Below are 27443 nucleotides of genomic sequence, written 5' to 3' on the forward strand. Positions count from 1 at the left end.
TTAAGCGCACCCCCCCCCCCCCCGCCCCCACCGCTTTCACGTCTTCTTACTGCTTCTTCCTGTTTTCAAAAATTTGCTATTTTTTCAAACGACAAACGTCTGTATCTGCATTTTGTCCATTACAGGCAGACGACATCATTTTGAAGAACGACCTTGGAAGTCAGTATGAACAACCTGACATCACGGCCTTTGTCCCGTCTTCCGAGATCTTCTGGAGATTTAAGAACGTCCAATCAAAATACGGCCTCGATTTGGACAACAGAGAGAGCGTCACTACGCTGATGTTGTATCACATTGGTAAGGGGAAAGAATTCTTATTGATTAAAGTCAGCTCCAGTTGGACGACTCTGAATATAAAGATGTGATATAATTTATATAAAAATGAGGTTCTGAGGACATTCGGCAAACTTCGGATGATTCCGTCGCCTTCATCAGATGAGGTACGAATCGGTGGAGGTGAGCCAAGTGTTTCTGATGAGAAACCGAAGTTTCCATCCTCCTCAATCAATCACATCTTCTCGGGCCTTTTCCAACAGAGCTCGAAAAGGCCCGAGAATTTACGATTGGACTCCAACTCCTTATCTGCCAATCTCTGTCTCTCTCTCTCTTTCTCTCTCTCTGCAACTGATATGGATATACGGATTTTTATTCATATTTTTGTACTTAACAACATTTATCGTTAGGGATCACCATGGCTTCGAACGGTATCATCTTTAAAATGTTTACCTCCAAAAAAAACGATAGACATGTATACACATTTGTTGAAATTATTAAGAATTATTAACTCGTCTGAATTATGTAGAATAGAGAAAAAAAAATAATTAAGTTCTTTGAAAAGAAAACTCATTAATCGGTTGGAAAAAAAAATAAAGTTGAGTAGTTTATGTATGATCAGCTTCAGGTATGAATTAAAGATACGTGTCTACATTAACTTAACCAAAAATCTGTTTCTTTAAATTGCTTTGAATTCGAAGTATGCTTCAAAACATCTTAGATAAGAAAGGTGTGCCAGTCCAAATAAATTTCTAATTTTTAAAGTCACATGTTTTATTTATCAATATGCGTATTCCTATGAATTTAAATTTATGGCGATGAATTCTATTTATATTTAATATGTTCACCGAAGCATATGAAATGTCAAATATCTCATATAGTTACACGTTAATATAAATTTTTGAAGGATATAAATCGATTGAACTGTAACTCTTCAAAACTATTTTGAAACGTTATTCGGTTGGCAAAGGTGCTATTTGTCTTTCATATAATTCATTTTGCAGCGCAAGAATCTGCATTAATTAAGTATGCATACTGAACGAATTTCTCGAATTATAAGTCGACCGCACTACAATCTCATAGTTATTATAATATTGAAAATTAATGATTAAAGGTCATTGTATATAAATTATCATCATTTTGATCATCAAAAAAGTAGTTTGTAAATTCCTTTTCTTTGAAGATTTCTATGCCCTATTTAAAAGGTGAAACGGAGTGTTCATTTTCTTTATATGTATACTGACTAGTGGGGAAAAACGTACGAAGAGTTTTTGGAATATATTAACCTCTTTAACATAAGCAATGTTCATTTTATTTTTTGCCTATATTATCAAATTCATTTGATGTTTTCTGGCACGGAAATTGCTGAAAATGCCCAACAAGGCATGTATGTATTACATAAATGTCATACACACTCGTACATGTACATATAGGTGCAATTGAAATTTGTATTTTTTTCTGTTATAATGATATTAATTTACATACCTGCATTGAGATGCACTTCTGTTACATTGAAAAAGGGATGAATTGAATGTGATTTCAAAAAAAAAAAAAAAAAATTAAATAAAAGCTCAGGAAAGGGAACTAAGAAGTAAGAAGTAATAATTATATTTATCAAAAAACCCCACTTTTTTTATTTTGTAGGGAGGGGGAAAGTTCTCTCGAATGAAATCGTGGACGGTCAAACCATAATCTCCAAACATCCCTCAAACTACAATCTAAGACTGAATATCTACCACAGTGGAGGGGAGAAGGTAGGGAATTTATACAATATATACAATATCCATGATCAGGGATTACTTTTATATAGAATTAAACATGTAAATTCCTACCTTAAGAAAGGTATTCTTAAAGGAGGAATTTCAAATTCATAATGCTGATGTTACTGGATGAGAGTAAATTCGAAGTTTAGAATTAAATTGTAAACTTCTTATTTTATTCTATTCTTAAATTTTGTATTTTTACTTCCGCCCAATAAATTCAATATTTAGAACAGACAGAAAACTTTCTTATTATGAATTCTAAATTTACCTAGTGAGGGGGTAAATGCAGATTTTAGAACATGATATTGTGTACATTTTGCATTTACCTTCACCTAGTAAATTTGAACACATGCTTGGTAATAAGAAATTTGTTTTGAGTTTGCATCATATATGAAGTTATCTCACGTAAATATCATCTATTGTGTATTCCAAAAGGGTAAACAAAAATCACATGCAATGCCACCCATGTCTTGAATATGACAAAAAAGTTGCAAAAAAGGCATTAACAACTTAAGTCAGGTGCCATGTCATATGAAATGTTCGTTGACCTACAATAAATAAATTCATTGAACTTCTTATACATGTATCACACAGCAAATCAGTTGGCCGACATACATGTATAATTATATAAAAATAATTTAGCCAAAAAATCCTTACCTTGTGTGTAATTTCACCCCCTTACATTTTTTGTCGGTTGACAATTAATAATTCAGTCAATTTATTCAAAGATTTTACAGATGGTCTTGATATTAAAACAGCCAAATCTATTACCTTTCAAAAATCCATCGGTACATGAAAGAAAAATGACGTTAATAAAATTTAGCAGTTTATGAGATATAGAGCAAATTTAAATCTAAAGGTCGAGAATTAATATAAAAATTCTTTTATTACATTTCAAGGTAAATGTCTTTACAGGAATAAATGTGTCGACAATTTAAAATAATTATGAGTAAAACGTCAGTCATTTTGAGCTTCATTCATTTCCAGAAAAAAAGATTTATTCAGTGAGACCTTCAAAATGACTGATTACATGACAGTCGAAAGTGACATTTACCTATCCATATACATGCAATTTTACAAATTTTCTTTAAATATTTAGCTATGTATGTCAAATTTAAATGCTGAGTACATAAAAAATCGTCTTTGTTGAAGGCACACCTGACAAATTTTAAAATTCAAAATATTATCTGAAGAAAAAATTTACATCATTTAAATTTTTTTTTGATGTAATATGAAAAGACATTCAATTAGTATATAAATGAAATGAAATTTAAATTTCACATGAAATGAACAAAAATAAGTTTAAATTTTAAAAATTTGAAGGTCAATTTCTTAGCACTCAATGCCGTTAATTTTTTGAGCGAATATAGTACAGAAGGAATAAGCGTTGTAAATTGTCAACTCAATAATTTATACAGGTAATTTTTAATTATTGCCATTTAACAGGATTAAAAAAAAATACAATACATGTTTGATGACAATATGAACCCACCCCAGCGACCCTCATCTCATATCCCTACACCAGAATTCACGCTACAAAATTAGTTTTCAAAATGTACAAAATGCCATTATATCAAATATATGTAACATATTAATCTACAGAAACATAATAAATGCTGACTGGTGTTTTTCATACTAATTGTTAGGCCATTACTTACACACTAAAATGCTAAGATTTTTCCGGGGTTTTTTTCCCGATCATGACAAGGAGCACACGGCGGGTGTGACCGGTCGGCAGGGGATGCTCACTCCTCACTGGCACCTGATCCCACCTCTAAATGTTGAGGTCCGCATCTGCTCTGCTCCAAATTTGTATCGTTTAATTTTACTTTCGAGATTGAATACGGTTCGTTATCTTTATATTTCATTTTATCTTCAATTATTTCTAGATTTTTACGGTGAATGGTGCTGAACTCATGGTACGAGACATTGTTGGCAGTAATGGCGTCCTGTATATCATAGACCGGATACTGGCTCCTGTATCTAGTGCAAAAACCCTACACGACTACCTCCTTTATCCGGATCTGCCGGGGTACCAGTTTCAGTAAGTTAAGAGAATTACCGATTGTAAAAGAAGTTCATTACTTTCTTTGTTAGAATCGTTAAAGACTCGGTATTATAAGGTAGTTTGTTCCTCAACGAAGGACAGTAATCAATTTTGCCAGAGGAATTTTCAAAGGAAAAAAAATGAATGAAATTTTGAAAGGAATATTAGAGAAATTTAATTCGTGCAAGATTTCATTCAATTCCTCTTCTCGCTAAAATCTGCAGCTTTTCAATCTATTAAGCTTGTCCCTGTTTCTTTATGAGGAAATGCATGTTTAATAATTTATTTTTGCCCCTTTGACAGGTCCATTGCGCGGGCCTCCATTATTGACCCCGATATGAAGGCGAAGACTAACCATATAGAGCACCAGTTTACATCCTTTGTTCCTCCGGATGCTGTTCTGTTTCCGATGCCATCGTATGCTCAGGATATTCTCTTCTTCAACACAACTCTGTTAAAATATGTAAGAAAACTTATGTCATCAGATTTTAAAAAATGTATTTCGTATTTTTTTCTTTATTGAAGCATTTATATACTAAAATGTACTGAGGTATTTAGACTTAATAATGCTTTATAAAAACAAACAAACAAACAAAAATTCTATTAATTGAACTTGTATATTTTATTTAAAATCCAGTTTTTCTCGTAAGATAAAATGACCTTTGTTAACAGACCTTTGAAATTTTTCATGGACGTGGCATAAATGATATGAAATTCTCAAGTTCTACCATGGCAACTTTTGAAATACTTGAGACTTATTAACATTGTTGACGATTTTTAGACAATCCATGCCCACATCGTGGAGGACGAGATCGTGTTTATTCCTGCTAGAGGCGAACTTAAGGATTTACAAAGCAAGCGGGGAACCTTACATTTTATCAGGGAGGGCGAGAATGGTACTACATTTATGATGTTGAAGGATTTTTTTAAAAAATCCCAACGACTATATTTTAATCATTAAGCATCTATGTTCTGTTTTTTTCAATACTACTAGAAAAACAATACAATCTGATACAGATATAATGACAATTTTATCTTTTTGAATGCTGTAAACGATGATGGATATTTCAAAAAAAAATTGAATGTAGAGGCCTTAGTTTATTGCTCATCTTTAACACAGCAAAATATTGTCATTACAATATATAAAAAATATTTCTGTTTTGACAGTATACGTTCAAAACAACAGGATCCGCGCCCGCGTCGTCATGTCTAACATTCCCGTTGCCAATGGTGTTGTCCACGTGATTGACCATATTCTGTACTTTATATATAAAACAGTGTTCATCAGAACTAATACAACTCAATCACTCAGGTATTTATCCAACCTAGTCCCAAGTTCCAAACTAGCAAAAATGAACTAAAAATTATTTGAAATTATTTTATTTTTGAAAAAGAATTCTATTTCATAAGTGTAAAATTTTGTTATTTTTCTCACATTATTTTTCCCAGTATTTTTGCCAGTCACCTCCACGGAATCCCGGGGGACCTCCTTTCCCACATCCAGAGTACCTCAGAAACTTACACCTTCTTTGCCCCCAATAATGAGGCCTTCGCCAAGATCCCCAGGACGTTCCAGCAACGATTGGGTCAAGATGATAGACTCAGAAGTGAGGTAGGCCTATAGACTATAAAGGACTTAAGAAAAATACAGTGAAAATTGTCTAATCCGACATGCACTGGGATGACGAAATGTATAATTAGACAGGGTGTTAATTGCACAGTGTAGTGAAAATAGTAAAGTGGGAATCAAACAAAGGTCGGAATCCACAATGAAACGGATTGACAAGAGTCGGATAAGACAAATTTTACTATACTGTATTGAACGAATTGAATTACTAAGTAGCTTTCAGTGAAAATTTCAAATATTTTCAATCTGATTAATTTACAAAGTCTCTGAGTTTGAAATTCCATCATACATTTATTTCATATGTGAAAATCTTTTAGTGTATATTTTGTTATTTTCTAGAATCAACAACGGAATTTCCCCCCCCCAAAAAAAACTGAGTTTAAACAAAACATGTATTCATATAGTTACACCAGTTTTATCACTATGCATTTCAAAACATTATTTTGTAAATTAAAAATAAATCTTCAGGTTCTGGGAGCACACATTGTCAAAGGCCTGGATCTTAGCTCCTCTGCTTTCACCGAAGGCAAAACATTTAAAACCATCAACAACTTCACCCTGACGATCCGGAAGTTTAATGGTGGTAGGGAAGAGTTAGAAAATATACAGTAAAACACAATTATAACGAAGACGCTTTTAATGAATTTACGATTACAGTGAAGTGATTTTCATTCCCTGTAGTTTTAAAATTTGTTGAGAACTAAACGGATATAACGAAATATACGTTTATAACAAATCAAAATTGTTGGTCCTTGGCACTTCGCTATAATCGTGTTTTAATGTATATAATAAAGTGAATTACAGAGCATAGCATATTTCCGTTAAAATTTCTTCAATTATTAGTTAATACTAAAATGTCAAAATAATCCAGTTCAGTTTTAATAAAATTCGTATTGAAGCAATAAAATAAATATGTCAGAAACTGTACGTGTAAAAAGTAATTTATCTACCATACATGTATTTGTTTTCAATATAACGAGGGACTGCACGAATATTTTGAGATTCGTTCTGCTCAGCTGTAATTCTTGCCTTTTCTTACAAACTCTTGTATATTTTAGATCTCTATGTACAAAATGAGAACATACTGGCAAAGATTGTACAAGCGGACATAGGATGTACGAATGGTGTCATACATATTGTGTCAAGCGTGCTCCGACTAAACCAATTCACAGTTCTGGACGCCATCAAGGGGAACAACCAATTATTGTAAGTTAAAAGTATCTGTATACCTTAATTAAAGTTTTCATATCTTAATGAAGTTAATAATATCCAGCATCGTTTTTACATTACTGTAAAATGCAGAATGTGGATAGTTGTGTTAAGGAAGTTTTTTCTTTTAACAAAAGCTACCTTGGAATGTGAAGACATTTATCTCATCTCACCATCTCTTATTTTATTTCTGAAAGATTTTATGCTAAATTTTTCTACAGAAGAATTAGTGAAATGCTGAGGGATTTCACTGTCCTAGAGGGGATTCTTTCCGGGGATACAAGTCTTGGCGGGAAAGTGACCGTTTTCATGCCCTCTGACCTTACAATCATGAGTCTCCGCAATGACACCCGCAAAAATATCTTTGTTAACCAACCTGATAAAGCATTGAAGGTATAATCAATTTCATATCTTAAGACTTGCTGCTAGCACAGATATCTTTGATAAATAACTATGTTTCCATTAAAATAAATGCCAACTTCTACAAAGATTTGTCTTTAAAGGTTCAATCGTTCCTCTGCTCACTTTGCTTTTATGATATTGATTATCCGGCAATCTATATTATACATGTAATTAAAATGCACACTTACGGGGCAAGCTGTTACCTAAACCGTTTTTTCTTAACGTGATAATTTAATTTTATAAAGGAATAATAGTCATGTATCCTATTTATTCATTTATTGATTGCTTTGAATTTGTCTTCTAGGCTTTAAAAGGACATATTATCGAAGGCGAGGCTTTATCATCAACAGAGATCTACAGTACTGTACTAAAGTATACGTTTGGAGGACAGCGGGTAGAAATAACCAATACAGACCATGGTAAGACGACCAGTAATTTTGTAAAATTCTGTAAAAGAAAATCATTTGGTATTCAAGGAAAAGACCTTGTGAACTCTTCATGTCAAGAAATACATCATATCAGCAGATTTTATTGAAACATATTTTCACTGAATAAGACAAAAACAACATAATTATAAATATTTTAGCATATGTTACACATCTATATATTCACATTAAGTATTATGCTTACCAAAAAAATCTAAAAAATATGTTTGTAATACATTTGAAAAGTAAAATGAACACATCTGAAAAATATCATGAACGGCATTTAACTTATGCTGCAATAATAAAGACATGTACAACACACATTAATTAATACACATGTAGCCTAAAAATATGTTGCTAATTTCTTGTCATAGAATACCTTTTAAATTTGTCAGAATAAGTACGAATTATGTCATTGATGTAGCTCTGTTTTTAAATGGATAAACTTGTTTGAAACAATTATTTGAATTTGCAATTTAATCAGTATTTTATTCTATATTGGACTTATATATCCAACATATATCTTATCTCTCTAAGAGTTTACTGTTGAGGGAAGCTATGTTGTGGCAAAAGTTGTGACTCAGGACATTTGGTGCTCCAATGGCGTATTACATATCATAGACAACATACTACATATACCAACCAGAAACATAATGGACGAGCTGGCCCGTCATGAAGATGTTAGGTATGTATACAAAATTATAAGATTTCATCATGATAAGGCTATGTGTCACTGAAACATCATTCGAAGTTGTCTTCAACACCCTGAAGTTTTCTCTGAAAAACGGAAGTTGTGTAGATATATATTCATAAAAAATTCAAATGAATCAATTTAAAATTTATATGAATAAATTTCTTCTATTTGTGATATAGATTAAGAATTTTTCTATGTAACTGCATGTTTGTATTGAGCTGAGAAATGTTATATATAACATTAATACATTTTTACAACAAAATACTATTCATCTTTATATTGCAAAAATACACTTCTGTATAAATAATTTTCACAAAGAAAACTTCAATAGTTACAGTGACATTTGACAAAGCTGAGAAGTATATTTAGTATTATGTACAGTATTTGAAATGTTTGATACAACTTGCATGCTTGTGTAAAGATACTACTACTGTGAAGGAAATTGCATATTTTCCAATTACTGCAAAGCTTTGGAAAACACTGTACAAAATCTTCATTTATTTGATACTTAGGCATTTTTACATGTATAATTTGTTTTTTCACTATATAATATATACATATTTCAAATAGTTTGTTAGATAGCCTATAGAAGAACTATTGGTCTTTAGCTTTCAAGAATATTTTTTTTAAACCAAACTAAAAGCTATTCTTAGCGTTTAAAATGTATTTGATACATTAAACTTGTGAAAAGTATTCTGGTTTTTTTTTTCAGAAAGAAAAATTTATATTGACAAATCTCTTTGATTTATTTATCTCTTCTTTGTTTTTTACATAATTAAGAGACAGAGTTTAAAAGCATATTTGAAATGCTTAAACATTTAATCCGAAAGTATACAGAAATGCATGTTTGTTTTATATCAATTCAAAATTAATTCTTCTAATTTCAGAAAAAGGAATAAATGCAAACTCGAAGTCTCTGTGTTATGCATTGCTTTCAAAATTCTTTATGTTACCAAAAAAAAAAAAAAAAAAAAACAAAAACAAAAAAAAAAATCGATGTCTTTTAATGTGTGTTTTAAGTTGCACTTTGAACTAAATATATTTATAAAGTATGTAGTAAGTATAACTTTCACAAATATATAGATAAATATATGTGTTTTATAGCGTATTCAAAGAATTTTTACTAACGTGCCGAATTTTGGTGCATCGCTCATTGTAAGTATGTAAAGATTAGAACTTACAGTCTTCAGGGAAAAGCAACTTAACCATCTGGATTTTGAAAAAAACCTTAATATTATATAACAAATTTGCTTAAGATTGATGATAACCAATATTGATTAAAAGGGACTTGAAACACTCTACACCACCGGTTATCCATTTCTAAAAATCATGTGAAAAAAAATTTCAATATAAAATCTAAATGATTTTTTTCTTATTTATTTATTTATTTGTTTTTGTTGTATAATTGTTGATTACGAAAAAAATGTGTGTTAACTTTTTTTTTTTTTTTTTTTTTTTAACAAAATTGACGAATTCAAACATTTTAAAGGATAATATTTTTCGAATATAGATTTTTAGTACGTAGATGGACTTTGAGTACTAACGTTTGAGTGTTTGTAATGCTTGGTACATGTACTAAATGTCCCATGACCTGGGTTAGGGTCAAATTAATGTCCTATGAAAAGGCTTTTCCCTGTAAGATATTTTTAGACACAGCTTGTAGGCTCGCTACTACTCACTTTGTACGTGTATAAGTCTAAAATTCATATTGTTTGATAATTGTACACCAAGGTTTCACGGTTCGTAATTAACACTCTTAATTAATAAATGTAAAATGTATTTAAAAGGTTGATTTATAATGCCGGAGGGTTCATTTTAAACATTTTAAACAACCTTACATAATTACGTTTAGACTTAAAGAAACTTCACTATATAGATATATAAGAAAGAATTTTAAGAAAAGTGCAGCTTAGAAGCTGATTAGATTTTTTCCTGATTATTATGGTGAAGACATTTATAAAATAGCTTTTTATTCAATTAGTAGACTATTTTTTTTTTAGGTCTAGAATTACATATCAACATTCAAGGCAAATATATTTAAAATCCAATCTAAAATAACTTGTTTTTGATGTATAGTTTTATTTTTACAAATAGTTATCAATTTTGTCAGCTGTTTGTCAAAATGTTTAATATAACACACATAACATGCATATATAGTGTCGATAATTAATATTTTTATCGAATAGCCAGACGTATTCAGATATGTGTATGCATGTTAATTAATAGATCCTATTTTTACCCATTTCAATACTATTTCTGTATACATATTTCGCTAAATCTGCACACTTTGAAAGTTCGATTTTTTTTTTTCACACCTGTGACTCTAAATTAAATTAGCACCCTTTTCACGAGTGCTCCATTTCAATTTTAGCAGTTTATATCTGTATCACTACAATTTCAAGGGTAAAGAAGTTAAATATGAACTTACCTTCATGAAAAAAGTTGTTTAATTTATTTAATGGCAGATACAGTAGTTGTAAAAATGTTTTGGGAAAACACAAACATTCAAAATTTTTTATCATGTACAAAAAAAGTACATCATACATACGAGGGTTGTTCGGAAAGTTCGTGGACTTCTGTCATATCTGTTTTATTCAGCGTCATATATTATCAAAATTTGGTAGAAATATTTTAACAATAAATTCAAATGGTTTTTGTTAAAAATTTAAAAATATCATGATTTATTTCAAACTTATTAGGAGTTAAAAACTGCTAAATTTGGTTCGCGGAGCAATACCCTAAATAATGTCTGTAGTCATATCCTCTATAAAATTGCTCAAACTCGACGATCAAATGAAAAATTGTAACATCGTTTCATATTCCAGATTATGAATTAATAGTTTGCATCGTTGAAAAGAAATAAATTTCTAAAGATATGAAGATAGGTAGTCCTCAATAAAAACTGCAAAAAATGACGTCGTAGAACGTCACGGAGCAGCAGTGTAGGATACAATTTCCTGTTGTACTCTGGTAAACGTCAGAATTAAATCTAAAAATTGTTGTTAGAAGCATGAAATATCTCAAAAGCGAGTCATGTATGTGTGTATGTAAATGGCCCAGGCGGTATTTGGATGATAGAGACTCTGTTTCAGACGAGGACGATCTCTGAGGAAAAGAATTATCTGTAAAAATCTAACCAAAAACGTTAAGTTAGTAAGGTCTTGGAAAGAGAAAGGCGCTTCATGGTTGCTGATCTTGTAAAAGCATAGTTATGCGGTAAAAAAAAAAGAAAACATTGACCAAAAAATATGCTACTGAAACAATTTTTAACAAAATAAATTTCAATTGATGGAGACACGTTTTTAATGAGATTGGACCAGTCTGTGTGAAATGTATAGGGAGAGTATTTTGAGAACTTCATGACGCTATATTTTTGACGTTATAATGTTGTTAAGTGTGCTCCGGGGTTAGCAAACATGTTGATTTTAAAATGAAATAAATTGATTTCTATTGAATCGAATGGAATGAAACTTCACACATCAACAAAACAAATATTTTTACACATTATATTGTGCGTATTTTAAATTTCTTGGAAGTAGTATAACGAAGATTGACATCGTCCACGAACTTTCGAACAACCCTCGTACAGAAAAAAAAAACATCAGAAAATAACAGTTGCTGAATAAATTTTGTATTTACTTTAAATTGTTGTGCTTTATTTCAGTTCCATATCTAACATTCTGCGGTTGGAAGGAATGAAGGAGTTGTCTCACGCCTTGTCTAACGAAGACAATCACTTCACAATGTTTGTTCCCATAAACACCGCGTTCTCCGCCATTCCTAGGTCACGTGCTGATACCCTATTCGCAAACTCAACCTTATTCCAAAATGTACGTTTTTAAAAAGAAGAAAAATTAAAAAAATGTTTAAAAAATTGTCAAAATACCTACTTTGATTTCTTAAACTTTTAACTATTCATATGTTATCACTGCTAAAATAAAATCAATATTTGTACAGGTTCTTAAAGCACACGTTACATCTGCTGGCAGTAAATATACCAGTGATCTCTATGACGGAATAAGCATGAAGGCAGAAGAGGAATTTCTACATATAACACGTGTTTCCACAGATGGTAATTTATAAGATCAAAGTTTTCAATCTTTTTTTTAATTATTATTATTATGAAAGGAAGTAGATAGCATCGATATTGTAAGTGTCAAATGTAATGTCGACAACTTGTCATATTTGATAAAAGATTTTTTAATGCTGATAGTGAATACAACTAATTTCAAATTGTTAGATTCTATTCATTCTAGTTTTCAATTTTTTTTAAATATTAATATTTAATTTTACTTGTTTATACAAATGTCATTCATAATCTGTATATGGAAGATATTTTTGGATATAAACTCCAACTACGTTCAAGAGTAAAGATACATGTAGTATTAAAGTTAAGTATCAACGTATCAGTTTATCAAAACATCAATGTATTATAGCGTCTTAGTAAATCATAGTATTAATTTAAAAGTATACTTGAGAGTACATTTCCGTTAGGGCAGTTTCAATTTCTATCTCTCCTTTTTTCAGTATTCATAACAAATAACAATGTGAGAACTCGTATCATCAGACCTGACATCCCTGCCATAAATGGAATCATCCACGTGGTTGATACTATCATGTATTATCCATTCTACGTTGCAGCCGAGGTCATGTATAATTATCCAAAACTGAGGTAGGCCTCAAAAATACTTAACAGATGTAACGTTTGAAACAGAATACAAAAGTCCTCCCTTCCCTCCCATATTGCTCCCCATACTTTGGTCATGTTTAAATCATATTTGTTCATGTTTGAAATAGAAATATGATTATTTAATGTTTATTTTGTTACGCTTGAAATTAGTCGGACTTTTCGGAATTCTCATGTTTTCCAAATATTGACTGATAATGAATGAAACAAATTCTACAGTATAAATATAGAAACGATGTCCTAAAATCGCATATTTTGGATGGGGCAAGTTTTTTAGGTTTGAGGACAAATTTTGATTCGCTAGGATTTGATTTCATGGTTCAAGGCATGAACATGAAAGTCTAGTTTGAAATTAACACTTCCTGATGGTCATACATTTTTCATACAAATTCTTAAAACCACAAAAACAAGGAAAGATTTCACAATTTAAAGTAAAAAATTCCTTTTTTGCACATTTTCAGGATATTCTATGATCTGATGAAAAATCTGTCGGACTTCTCTAACCTTCTTAAGGATGAGTACAGTAGAATGACAGTGTTTGCTCCGTCCTCTAAATATTTATCTTCCTTGTCCTCTAATGATCTACAGAGGATGGCATCAAATCCACAAGTCCTCAGAAAAGTAAGATGGCTTACAAGTAATAAAAAACAAAATTCTTTATGAAAATTAAAAATTACTCTTTCTGGTGATAAAGGTATTTTTAAACATTGGATTACAGTAGCAAATGATGTTGTTATTTTGAATCATGATTGTTAGCTGAATCTATACAGTACTACTATATTAAAATAATAGACTCGAATTTTTGGCCTTTAATACTGATAAATCGGAAGAGTACTGTCGTTTGTTTTATATATTTTAAACATCATTGGTACTTGAAGATTACCAATTTGTTTTTATTTTTTCTCAATTAAGCTTCGCTAATTAATAATCAACGAAAATTCCTCAAAAAATTACGGAAATCATCTGGATTTTTTGGATTTTACAATCTTGCGCGTGCGTATTACATTCACGCTAAATCACGGTGTTCAAATCAGAGAAGACAAATGTAATTTGTACTAAGTAGATATATATTTGTTATTTTATAATTTTCTCTAATAAGAAATCATAAATATATATGAACAAAATATATAGCAAATTTCCAAGGAAAATTTACACGTATTTGTATTATCGTTTCTGAGTTTATCCATGCAAATGTGATACTTTGCCACGTGGGTAATCATTCGCCATCTCGAAGACACATTTATTATATGTTATTTATGTCTCTGGTCATCTCAACGGAGGCAAAAAGCTCATGATCGTAGGAGCAATATTAATGTAGCTACCTGATTTTATTTTATCCTTCCTTTCTTTTATGCTTTTTTGAGGGGAAAGGGGGGGGGTGTTACAACTCCAGCTAGAATCACATCTTAGTGAAGTAGGCATTCTTTTTCCGCCAAAAATTACAATAACATTATTTTCATTTCTTAACTTTGAAATAAATCGAAATAATTAAATAACCTCAATATAACCGATATTTTCAATTTGAAATGTGTCTAAATGATTGCAACTTGGGCGCCATGTTTACTATAACCTTCACTGCTGAGATTTATAACTTCACCTCCAAAAATTTCTTTAACTTTAAAAAAAAGTGGGTGAAATATGTAAATTATTGTTATTGATCTTCGGTACGTTATATAGAAGGGACAGCCTGTTCTTCTAAATATGTAAAGGTTGTCGTGGTAACTACGCTTGATAGGTAGTCTGAAGTCAGCTCTTGCGGCCCGTACAGTTCATTCTATCAATGCTGCTAAAATATCGATTGTTTGTAAAATTTAATCCATGCATAGTAAATCTCAAAACTATGAGGTGGGACAAAATTAAGATCGTAAAAGTATTTATTCATTGATGAAATGAATTATATTTAATCGTAGCAAACAAACTTATGTTTTATTAAATCGCCACAAGAAAAAATACACCAGCGTGAAAACAAGTTGTCTTCTTCAGCAGCCATGACAGTTCTCATGTGATGTAATGACTTCTGATTGAAAACGTTTAATACTGCAGTAGATTAATTTTTGTTATCACTAAACAGATATATAAATGTTTATGAGGTATGTATTTTATTTTTGCTGCATTATTTACGTATGAAGTAAGAAAAATTCCCATATTCAGTTCAAGATCCGCTCCCAAATTCTCATTGGCTGTCCCAAAATAAAATCGGTAAAGGTCAGTAAACTTTAATGTTTGCGCTAAACTCAAACTTTACTAAATATTTTGGAAAAATTTATGCTCTGAATAATAACATTAGAAACATTTATTTTAAAATGTTCCTGATTACATTGAGTGATTTCAATTAAAAAATGGAAATGATATTGGGTGATCCAAAAAGAGTTGTACCCCACCCCCAGGAAAAGGCTTCATTATTGCAGCAAGAAGTACCTTCAAATTCCTACTTTCCTACTTAGGATACCCTTGCTTGGCTTATCTAAGATAATGATAATTTATGTTTCCCATATATTTTATACTTAGTATAAACAAGAGGCCCATGGGCCACACCGCTCACCTGAGCAACTATGGTCAATTACTCTAACCCAAACAGCTTTAACAAATCAGAAATATCTGAACAAATTTAGTTTTTTATATTTTTTTATATTAGTTTTTGATATATATTCTAACTCTGAGATTTTTCTCCAAAGATTTTCATATGTAAAATTTACAGTAAATATTCTGTCCCCCCCCCCTCTCCCATTGTGGTTGTACCCTATCATGACCCGCTGTGATCGTCATCATCAAATTTGAATGTACATTATATGAATTTACATTTCAGAAAACCTCTCTGGTCAAGTAGTTTTGGAAAAGAAAATTCTTAAAAAAATTTCCTATAAATACTCCCATGGATACCCCTCCCCCATGGTAGCCCCACCGTACCCCCAGGGGTCATGAAAGGTCATGATAAGATTTAAACGAAATTGAAAATGCTTCCACATAAGTTTCAACATTCCTGACCAAAAGGTTCTTGAGAAGAAGGATTTTAAAGATTTTCCTTATATATTACTATGTAAAATTTCAAACCCCCATTGAAGCCCCACCCGATCCCTGGGTGTCATGATTTTAACAATTTAGAATCTACACTACCTGAGGATGCTTCCACATAAGTTTCAACTTCCTTGGTCAAATGGTTCTTGAGAAGAAAATTTTTAAAGATTTACCAAAAAAATTCAATATTTCTTAATTATCTTCCCTTGGCAAAGGGCGTGGTCCCTCATTTTAACAATTTTGAATCCCCTTCACATAAGGAATTGCTTTGTGCCAAGTTTGGTTGGAATTGGCTTAGTGGTTTTGGAGAAGAAGTCGAAAATGTGAAAAGTTTACAGACAGACAGACAGCTAGACAGACTGACGACAGACAAAATGTGATCAGAGAAACTCACTTGAGCTTACAGCTCAGGTGAGCTAAAGGTAAAACACATTACATTTGTTGAATCATAAAAGATGAAAAAACTTTCAAATTGGTTACTGTTTATTTCGAATTTTCAATAACTATAACAGGTTTAAACACAACTGAAGCAAACATATTGTTTCCAAAAATCGAATCAAAATTATTCAAAAACCGAGGTTTTTGTTTTAATCGAATCGCTTCAAAATATTACTAATTCAAGGATATTGCATTAATTTTTATCAAAACAGACAGTCATGAGAACATTTTCTTATATCATATATAATGTACATTTGATATTCTTAATTTTTATTATGATCTCTTGAACAACCAGTATGTTTTTTTTGGGGGGGGGGGGATTATTTGCAAGATAATCTGTTCTGCTTCACATCTGCTAAATTGTGTAGAAATACCAATATAGCACATTTGTCCATTTTCATTTCTGCTTTTACAGATTATATACATGTCTATTACCTGTGTATATATAAAGTATACGTATTAGTAGTGCTTAATATCTCTTTTATTGTTGAGGTCATATTTTGAACAAGTTGAGACCTGCAGTGTTAAAATTGTTACAAAAATTTTTACACCCTCAGTTTAATAACTAATTGTGTAAAAATACCAGCTAAACACATTTCTTCATTTTCATTACTTTGCTTGATATGTATCAGCAGTGCTCAGCACTTTGTTGTTGTCATATTTTCAATAAATATCAATAATTTCTTTTACTAAATTTGTTTGGAAAGGTGAAATTTATGTAAGCTCTGGCGTGATTCGAACTCATGACTTGATTTATAGCTAACTTTGGGTCAAACCCATTCTGCGCTACGCCGTTTTTGCAAAAAAAAAAAAAAAAAAAAAAAAAAAAAAAAAAAAGAAAAAAAAGAATTATATTCACATTCATTGTTTATTTCAAAAGTACCTTACAATATATGAATGTGTCGATGTATCTATTTTGTGAAAGTCCGATATGCACATGGATGCATTCATAACAATGTCAACCCGTGCACGCACGGGTCAAAGTCTAGTTATAAAAGAGATAAAAACCAGATAACTTTCAAAGTATCTAATACTTTCAACCTTTTTCTGTAGATTTTTAAAGGTCATGTCATTCCAAATGGGCTGCTAGACAGCAAATTCATCAGAAAACATATGCAACACAAGTTTACATTCAGATCCTCCTATGGAATACCATTTACGTTTGAAAAACAGAGTACAGGTACTTCAAATTTCCAGTTTTTCCGTTGTTAATTTACATTTGATCTGATTGTTAAAGGTTATATTTCATACAACTGTGATTAAAAAATTTAAGTAGACATAGTTATCTTGATATGATAGTCATAGATATTTCATCATCAAACATATGAAATACATTTAGTAAGGTATCAGGTGAAATATATCTGATGCAAGAAGATCAAATATTTTATTTTCTACAAATGAAAAGTAAACTAGTTATTATAAGGCCACCATTTTACTGATTTTACACAAGTAAGTTGATTATCTCTGTAATTATAGAAAGGTCTAATTTAATTTTTACAGTTGAGGGGACTTCTATTGATGCTGGATTTAGTAACCTTAGATACGACCTTGACATCAATAGAGATGGAGTTGCTTGTAGCAATGGGGTCATTTACGTCATCGACGGATTTCTGGATTATTCTTTCAAAAATATTATTGATGAGATGAAAGCTCAGGATAAATTGAAGTAAGTTCATGGACAAAGATTATATGGTTCATAAGGAAAGAGTATGTTCGAGATGCAAGCATTTAGAGGCTACTATATACATCAGCTTTTAGGATACCTGGATTGAGCCCTGGCTGGGTTATGTTAGAATACTGCTAGTTTACACCATTCCCTTTTCTTCTTTCTCGTACAAAGTTAAGATAAATATATTTATTGAAAATGGAAGTTTGATATCTATTTTTAACAAATCATTTTCTAAATATTTTTTAAGACAAAATATTTTTCATTAAAAAATATAACTTTTCATTAGTAAATGAGTAAATTTATATATAAACTCTTCTTCGTTTTTCAGAGCTTCTTTGCAGAATATCATGGGGATTTTTCCACCTGGAGTTGAAGAAGATTTTAGGGACACAAACAATGAGTTCACAGTGTTTATGCCTGCTAGTGAAGCCTTTCTGTATTTGTCTCAGCCTGAGATTTCATACCTGTATAATCTTGTCAACACATCAGAGAAATATGAGGTGAACTATAGTTGAAATTAAATTTTCACGAAACAATATGAAAAAAGTGAAAAATCTAACCATCTGTTTTTACTTTTTTATTGTTTTTGCAAAGGTCTAAAACATTCTTATCTGTACAGTAAAACACATTGCAAATATGCATTTTCCGAAATTATGATTACTACACACTAATATTTTCTGATAAGAAAATAATTAAAAACGACCCAGCTTAAGAATACATTCAAATTCAATTATTCTCTTATAACTGATGACTTGATGTGGTTTACTGTGGTATGGTTGCATAAGAAACACTTCTAGGCTATTTTTCACTAACTAGTTATAAGGTTATTACAAGCTTTTCTGTTGGAAATTTATCTGTTTATTTATTTTTATCTTTGAACTTAGCTTCTCGAACGCCACACAGTGAATGGAACAGCCCTTAGTATAGAGAGAATTCGAGCTACATGTAGTAATAAAAATTCAACTGACTGTGTTCTCAAAGTAAATGTTATTTTTAAGGAGGAAGAAACCCAAGGTAAATATTACTCATATCAAAATGTAGAATGAAATATGTGTACATGAATGTTTTTATCTTTGCAAATGGAAATCAAATTCTAGGAGGGAAAGAATAGTCATAAACACAGTTCATTTCATGATCTCCTAAAAAACGTGAATTTACAAGCTGAGTGTCTTGTTTAAACTTTATTCAATAAACAATTTCTATTCTAATTATACAGAAATACTACTGGAGTGGAATGGCGTGCAGTCCAAAATAATCCAGTCCAATATTCTAGCAAACAATGGCATTATCCACATTATAGACAGGATTTTATTCAAGGTGGAAGAAGAGTCTACTCTCCCCACAAACACTATGAACACTCGCGGAGTGAATGGAGCTAGCAGGAATTTCAGTGTGCTAGTTTCGTATTTTTCATTTTTAACTACATTGTGCTTTTTTTATCTCTGGACAAGGTGATAAAAATCGTTTGTGAATCATCTTTTTGATTCTGATATTGCCAAGGAATCGTGTTCAAAAATAGGTTACAGACATTAGAAGCTGATTCTTCTAGCTTATTTGCAAAGTCTTTTTGAAAATGTTCTTGAATTTGTGAAGACCATGATTGCACTGAAAGAGCACAATTCGACATCAACAAAATCTGTTACATTCAGCAATATTGATGGAGAACGAATCTTTTTGCTTTATGCACAAAGTTATACATCTTGTATTTGTGGAGTAATTGGAAGGGCGAACAGACATAGGGCATATCTGTATTTAACCCAAACATTCCGGATGTCAGCTAAGTGTTTTTGACAACATGAGTATGGAAAAGAAAAGAGTTGTTATATACTTTATAGCCATGGTAGAACATCCAATGGACCGTTGTCTCTATGATAGTTATCTATAATGAATGTCTCTCTAGAATTCCATTTTTTTGTTTTGTAGTATTATTTTTGATACATGTTATGAACAATGACTTCTATTAATGTATTTTTTGTACAAAATGTTAAATACATTCTTGTGAATTTCAGTTCCATTTTTCCCTTTTAATGTAAAATCTGAAGGCTAGTGTTTAGTTAATAACGTACCTATATGTCTTTATGGTTTTAAAAGATTTCTATATAAAGCATTCATATAATATTATATATTAAATGAAGATTTTATTTGAAGAAATTATACCCGTGCATGGTATGTAAGTAACAAAACGTTCATTCACCAAATAGCAGTATCTCTTTAAGTCTTATTCTAGTTGAAAATGTTATTTAAGTATTGACATAATTTTTTTGATATGTGGTTTTGACAATAATAAACGTTTAGTGTATGTGTTTTTAATTCCATTTGTATGCACAGAAGTGTTAGTTGTGTATGATGAATGAAGTTTGAAGTGTTACAGATGTTAACATTAATGTAAGATTAGTTAACTGTCAACAATTCTTGAAATAAAACTTAAATAACATAATATTTCTCAGTTGTTTTTTTTTATACACACATCCGAGTCGAAGGATCAAATGAGTTTTTTGATCAAAATTTGCTTATTTCCTGTTCTTTTTATCGTTGCTTTTGTCGCAATATCATCTTCTACATAACCACTGGGTCAATTACAATTAAACTTGGCACAAAGCATTCTGGTGAATGGTATATGATGATGATAAAGAGCAGGACCAAAGTTACTCAGTTGAGCATTGTGACCCAAGGACCTCTTGTTTGTATTTTATTTTCATTTTTGGCAAATTACTTTCATTTACCTGTAAATAAGTGCTTAAAAATTATAGGGTATCGATTATCTTCCGCTAAGATTAATCCCTTTTCTTTGTTACCACTTGCTAGAGGTAACAGGTTATTTGAATGTAACATAAATTTATGTAAGTATTTTCATTTGACATTTTTGAAGGAATAAGAGTAACAGGCTCCCGAATTTCTATTTAACTTTGCAAAACTGAAAGATTCAGGAAAAAAGAACATATAATGATATTAAAATTTTATAACTAATCAATTTCCTGTTCCTTACTAATTAACTAAATTATCACAATAAATCGTTTCGTATTTTTAAAAAGAGATTACCTTGACCGACAATTTTATTTTAATATTTATTCTTCACACAGTTTGTGTATGGGTTGCCATGACAGTTAGATTTACAGACACACACCCCTTTTCTGCAGTAAGCGTTCTTTCCACATTTACCACCGCAAGGAATCGAGTATCCTACAATAAAATGGTGAGTATTCATTAATTTGAGACAAACTTGATTGAAAACTTTGAACAGTTTCGAATTTTATCAGTAATTTAAAAAAAAATGGATTTGTAGGTAACAATTCCTAATGGTCATCCGTGTGGCACACATGTTAGAGCATTCGCTCTAGAGTTGCGGAATAAGGAGTTGAACCTTACGTCTTAGATTTGAAACCTACTGTTGGACGTGGAGACCGGTCCTTCAGATGAGACCGTATAAACCAAGGTCCCGTGTCGCAGTTATTGCTGGCACGAAAAAGATCCTCCCCTGCTCAAAGGCCGTACATGTAAGTGTCAAATACAGGCCTTAATTTGCAGTCCTCCACTGGCTAGTGTTGGTGTCTCAATATGAGTGAATTTTTTTTTCGAATAGACGATAAACAAACAAACAAACAAACAATTCTTACTATGTCTACATCTCTGGTATGGATTGCCCACATATCCACTTCTACAAACACACTTTCTGTTTGGGGCATCACAGTAGGCATTCAATCCACATTTTCGAACACACCCAGGCACTGATTAAAATACATTGCAATGTTTATAATTAACATTGCACAATACACAAAAATATTTTCTTATTATTTTTTAAAAAAAAAATTCTGTGAAAGAGTGTGTGTAATTTTCATTATAAATTTTGTCCAAATGAATAAATTAATATTCAAATTTTAATGCTGACATGCTATTATAATAATTACGTGATAATTGTTTTTCTTCTCTTTCTGTTTTTTGTTTGTTTGTTTATTTGTTTGTTGTTTTTGTTTTGTTTTGTTTTTTTTTAAAGAATAAGAACATACAAGTATTTCTATACTCTACATTTAGGTTCTTCATCCAACAGGCATTTTTCAATAATTATTTATTTTATTTCTCTCAGTAAGAGTTATAAGAGTTATCTCTTTTCTCAATATATCAATGAGCCTTAATTTTATCATGTGAAATACAAGTTACCTGGTTTACATCCGACCACAGGATTTGGGCCATATCCGGGTTTGCACTTACAAAATTTTCCACTCTGACAGAATGCATAGGGACCACATCCACCTTTACATCCATATACTTAAGAAGAAAAAAGGAATAATACAAAAGATTTTAGAACAATTACTTCGGAAAGTAAAGAGATAATTCATATGGAAAATGATTTAGTCTATTAGTATATATACCTAAGCACTCCTGAAATTAAGTTTCTCACTATAAATGTAGTTGTGGTCAGGAAAATTTGTGCATACAGTTGTATTTGCTGTTTACAGCAATATTCACAGAAATTATTTTCATGATGTAGATTTGATTTTATTGTTTTAATGAAATCTATGACTGCTTCATTTAGAGTCTTTCAAAAGGAATCAAGTAGCATTGATTTCAAAGAAGTCTGTTTTGATCCAGGGTAACTACAATGAAAAAAATCGAAAACAATAACAAAAATGGTAAAGAAAACGAAAGCTTACACTCAACTTGGTCACGAAACTTACATGCGATGCAGCGTACGTGTGGATTTCCTATGTATTTTGGTTTACACTTGCATATTCCTTTCCTTCTGTCACAAACAGCGTTTACACCACAGCCTCGTTTACACTTATATTCTGTAAGATTACCACAACGAGGTCGTATATAATTTAATATAAATACTAATATATCCTGATTTAAGTACCTATAACAACCGAGGATGTACACGAGACACCATTGCAATACGTATTTATTTGTCCGATTCAACTTAATATATTATACGATATTAAATCGTGATCAAATAGAGCATCGATTTTAAAAGCCGTTAACTTACAATCACATGTTTAAACTCTTCCTACGTAATAAATTCAAATTTAACCAAACCAATAATTGATCATTATTATTTATATCAGTTTGGAAATTTCACAGTGTTTTTATTTTCACCTTTGAAACAGGCGACTAAGGGGTTCCCAAAGTAGCCAGACCTGCACTGACATTTTCCAGACTTGCAAATGGCGTACTTTCCACATTTGTTTCCACATGGTCCGCCCCCTTTGTACGTATATAAAGAACAAAAAATAATTTAGTTAAATCCTACATCATACCAGACATAAATGATAATATGCAATGAAGATTCTGACAAATTTTTTAGCATGTCAATACATAAAATTTCATTTCAGCCAGATGTATACCTTCTCTCCACGACTGCGTTTTGTACCCTTCTTGTAAGAAAAGTTCTTAAAAAATATTCTGATTTTTTTTTATTCAGTCATATGTTGAATTAACTGAATAGTAACATTAAAAACTTTAAGTATCCTGTTCATTATTAAGAAAAATAAATGTACTTGCATTCAGTCAACAATTTATGAAATAAAGCTACAACATTTTCCCAATTTCAATCTTGGCTCGAAATTAATTAGTTACCTGGACGACAGCCTCTGAGCGGATTGCCTTTATATCCACGTTTACAAACGCACATATGACCTCTGTAACAATAAGCGTTTCGACCACATCGACCAGCGCACCCTATCGGTAAGTATGGCGGCAGGTATCGTGGGCGATATCTGTAGTAATGGTAGTGTTTGTGATTATGGTAGTGACGGGTTACTGGGTGGCGGATCACAACAGGTCTCCTACGTCTAGGTAAATTATCACGGTAAAAATTGCATGAATCTTTTTTAATGAAAGAGATTGACGAAAAAAGATGTTCGATGATATGATGCAGCGTAGGTTTTATATAATTAAGTCAGGGTTAATGTAATAATACATGAACGTTGTTTATCATGTAATTTCACAAAATTAAGATATCAAATCAGCCAGCATGTTGATGACCATAGTGGCTCCTTGACAAATCCCAATAGTTAAGTCTTCCGTGTACATTGCGATTTTCCTATCCATACATGCTCATCTTATTTGATAAGAAAATTTATATTTTATAGAAAAATTTTACCTGAAGATATGTTTAATTCTGATGATCTTTCTTCTGGGGTATTTTCTTCTCACAAATCTTATTCTTTTTATCCTGAAATGTGGAAAAAACTTTTTAAACAGTATATGTCTTGTCTAAATACCTGTTTTTTTTTTCAAAATAAATTATATATAAGAAATTAAAGACATTCAATTTGACTCAAGTCTTGCATTTATAGGAAGCAGGAATGAAATATAGCCAGATCTATATCACTACTTTTTGCAATTCAACAGAAATGTAAAAAATATATTTCCATACTTTTTCCTTTATAGGACTTATGATTTTTTCAGTTTGTGTCTCTACAAAAGTTGTTTTAGTTGCCATGAAGGCTACCTTCTGTATCCACGTCTTGATTTACGAAACCGGCCTCTGATTCCCCCTCTTTTGTTAAAGCCACTCCTTCTTATCTTGTAGCCATATTTTCGTCTAACCCCATACCCTCTTCTGCGTAATGCATATGTACCTAAAATTCAAAGAATGAGAAATGCATGTATCGTTCTTATCACTTGAATTTGTTCCACTGAAATCCAATTCCATATATCATACCATCTTGATGTTAGAAGATACATTCTTATCCTGTGATAGAAAATCTTATTTTAAGCTATAAAGGATTATTGTACTCTTTGGTACAGTTCAATTTACATAAATCCTAACATAATCAACAGAAAAAGTACAGTACTGGCATTCTTGTGTGAAAAAGGAGATTAAAAATTGCAAATGGATGGTTTGACACCAAACACAAAACCAAATGTTAAACACTGCTTTAAATTCTGAAAATACAAATTTTTTTCATGTACTTTAAACTGCACTTGTTTAAAGATAGATGCTTAGAAAAAAAACTAAATTGTATGGCCGTTTACCATCCACATCTTCTGGGAAGAAGGCGATGATGCAAAGACAAAGAAATACTGCTAGGGATACTAAGCGTATGAATGTCCTAGTCTCCATGGTTAGCTTTGTCCATATACTTTACAGGGGCCCTCATGAATAAATTCGCTTTTATACCACGAAAGAAAAAAGAAAAAAGTGCTGATGTATGCGAAGGCCTTTGGGTGAAAAAATTGACATCCAAAAGCTTTGCTTTGTGTAATATTGTGTTAAGCATATTGTAAATTTTCGATGTCGGTGAAATAATCCTGTGTTGTAACACTATTAGCTGTTAATCTCTTGTACTTGTGAATGGTTCATTATAGTTGGAAGGAATGCTATTTCAGTTTTGTTTTGGTCGTCTTTGATAAGAGTGCAGTCAATTCTAAACAAATATTTCAGCGTTTCTTTTTTAATATCTTGGTAGCATATTTGAACAAATTACGGTTTCAATTCATATCTTCCTGTATTTTTCTGAGATATGAAAGTGATGTAAGAAATTAAAACTCATGCATTTTGAATCATGAAATTCCATGCAGTAAGCTCATACAAATGTTTTTCTTCTTTCATGACCTCCAAAATGCTAATTGCAACGACATGAACTTGTGCAAATTGCAAAAGATACCGTTTATCAGTGGAATTTTCTTTCAGAAAATATAGAGCACATGCATCGCCCACAAAGAATTTGAAAAAAGGCATTTTTCAAAAAATTTTACACAACATATCCGAAAATTGAAGTAAGGCGGATGTGGACACAATTTTCTCCAGGAAATAAACCTTAAATGGATCCTTTTGAGGCTTTAAACAAGAGAAATGTATCAAAATAATGACCTCATATAATCAGAATGGTCCTCCTTCATGCATTATTCTTTTGTACTTTATCATAGTCATATACTCAACTCATATGTAGACCAGTTTCAAAACTTTTTGAAAACATTAAATTTTAGGCACAATAAAGCCAAAACAGTACCTTCTTCTTGTAGCATAAACATAACGACATTTCCCTCTAAAATCTTTTTTCGGATAGAAAATTTTTTGTTCATATGTCAATTTTAAACAGAATTTCAGAGTATTTTTATTCAGATCATTTTGAAAATACTAAAATGGTCATTCTAAAGAAGAAAACTTTTTTTACTGTAATTGTAGTTCTATGATGAAATATGAAGATAACGAACAGTAATTGAGCTCAAAAGTCTATAAAAACAATACAAATTGGGGGAAGAACAAACATGGACCTCTAAAAACATCAGAGTTGGGATCAGAAGCCAGGGCAGGAGTAGGTATCTCCTTTGGACACCCGCCGTGTGCTCCTTGTAATAATGGGGCAAACGGAAAAATCCGTAGACAATTCAATGTGAAAATAATGGCCTAACAGAAAAACGTCAGTCAACATTCGATTTAATGGCATATTTTATTTGCTGACAAGATCATTGTATGGAGCTAAGAATTTGAGAAATGTTGACTCTAAACTATACAGTTGATGTCCTTGTACCATCAACTCATTTGTCCATAGCCTGGTTTCAGAATTTGTTCGACAAAAGTTTTGGATGGGGGTAGAGTGGGGTGGAGATTGGTTAGAAGATTGGCTATATAAATGTTTTTGATAAATGTGGTCTCAATGATTTCAGATTCAGTGTTATTAATTCATTTTTCAATGAAATCACTGCAAATTGTTTTCCTTGCTGTTGTGTTTGCAGCATCTGCTATGTTCTAACCCAGTTCACTTCATTAGCGTTACACCATCTTCTTTCCCACCTCCTTCTTCACATTATATGTCTAACCTTAAATCAACACGCCTTTTGTAAGTACAAAAATGGAAAAAAGAGTAAAACTTGTTAGTAAACCTTATTTACCTTATCAATTTTATTACTTTAAGTTATGAAAGGTTATCTGATATTTGTTGCAGCTTTGCTATCAATTTTATTTGCTATATCATGTAAAGGTAAGAATCTGATATATGTTTATTTCAGAAATTAATAATCATTTTTTTTAAAATTTCGCTTTATCTTTGCTTAGTTAGTTCTTTTTTACGTTATGCAGGAGAGACCCTTTTCAGACGAGAGGTAAGTATTTCGATTTCCTACTTAAAATAGCAAAGCGAATGTGTAAAATACCTCACAGGTTTAATATTTGCAAGGTTTTCAGTAGATAAAATTTCTGCAAATGTTCACATTTTAATCGTACAACCATTTTAGGAAAATATCAAGATGGG

General features: G+C 31.3%; 2 protein-coding genes across 2 annotated transcripts in view; one reads left to right on the forward strand and one right to left on the reverse strand.

Moving 5' to 3' along the window:
* LOC133198973 (fasciclin-1-like) overlaps nucleotides 1-20680 on the forward strand; it is a 31453-nt gene extending 10773 nt beyond the window's left edge. Inside the window, exons 3-23 of the mRNA XM_061334868.1 lie at nucleotides 126-297; nucleotides 1918-2027; nucleotides 3926-4080; nucleotides 4387-4546; nucleotides 4865-4979; nucleotides 5251-5395; nucleotides 5533-5695; nucleotides 6179-6293; nucleotides 6769-6916; nucleotides 7141-7312; nucleotides 7626-7740; nucleotides 8284-8431; nucleotides 12105-12270; nucleotides 12398-12512; nucleotides 12968-13112; nucleotides 13589-13748; nucleotides 17634-17760; nucleotides 18081-18246; nucleotides 18578-18749; nucleotides 19134-19263; nucleotides 19466-20680. Of these exons, the coding sequence (XP_061190852.1) occupies nucleotides 126-297; nucleotides 1918-2027; nucleotides 3926-4080; nucleotides 4387-4546; nucleotides 4865-4979; nucleotides 5251-5395; nucleotides 5533-5695; nucleotides 6179-6293; nucleotides 6769-6916; nucleotides 7141-7312; nucleotides 7626-7740; nucleotides 8284-8431; nucleotides 12105-12270; nucleotides 12398-12512; nucleotides 12968-13112; nucleotides 13589-13748; nucleotides 17634-17760; nucleotides 18081-18246; nucleotides 18578-18749; nucleotides 19134-19263; nucleotides 19466-19704 (3138 nt within the window). The 3' untranslated portion in view covers nucleotides 19705-20680. The remainder of the gene's footprint in view (nucleotides 1-125; nucleotides 298-1917; nucleotides 2028-3925; nucleotides 4081-4386; nucleotides 4547-4864; nucleotides 4980-5250; nucleotides 5396-5532; nucleotides 5696-6178; nucleotides 6294-6768; nucleotides 6917-7140; nucleotides 7313-7625; nucleotides 7741-8283; nucleotides 8432-12104; nucleotides 12271-12397; nucleotides 12513-12967; nucleotides 13113-13588; nucleotides 13749-17633; nucleotides 17761-18080; nucleotides 18247-18577; nucleotides 18750-19133; nucleotides 19264-19465) is intronic.
* Nucleotides 20681-21307: 627 nt separating this feature from the next.
* On the reverse strand, nucleotides 21308-25312 carry LOC133198086 (tenascin-like). The gene is made up of 9 exons (XM_061334232.1): nucleotides 25225-25312; nucleotides 24698-24827; nucleotides 24347-24418; nucleotides 23821-24035; nucleotides 23341-23448; nucleotides 22923-23033; nucleotides 22405-22512; nucleotides 21864-21974; nucleotides 21308-21429 (listed from the first exon to the last, which is right to left on the reverse strand). The coding sequence occupies exons 1-9, from the start codon at nucleotides 25310-25312 to the stop codon at nucleotides 21308-21310; spliced, it is 1065 nt and encodes a 354-aa protein (XP_061190216.1).
* Nucleotides 25313-27443: the final 2131 nt, after the last annotated feature.

The sequence above is a fragment of the Saccostrea echinata genome, unplaced genomic scaffold (genome assembly GCF_033153115.1).
Source record: "Saccostrea echinata isolate AGI-Se365-2 ecotype Australia unplaced genomic scaffold, CSIRO_AGI_Sech_v1 ptg000033l, whole genome shotgun sequence".
Taxonomy (NCBI): domain Eukaryota; kingdom Metazoa; phylum Mollusca; class Bivalvia; order Ostreida; family Ostreidae; genus Saccostrea; species Saccostrea echinata.

Coding starts and splice junctions, on each gene's coding strand:
- LOC133198086 (XM_061334232.1), bottom strand. CDS start 25,312: ATGGAGACTAGGACATTCATACGCTTAGTATCCCTAGCAGTATTTCTT. Junction 24,828..25,224: donor CTTCCCAGAAGATGTGGATG/GTAAACGGCCAT, acceptor TTTGAATTTTAG/GTACATATGCATTACGCAGA. Junction 24,419..24,697: donor TCAAGACGTGGATACAGAAG/GTAGCCTTCATG, acceptor TCCACATTTCAG/GATAAAAAGAATAAGATTTG.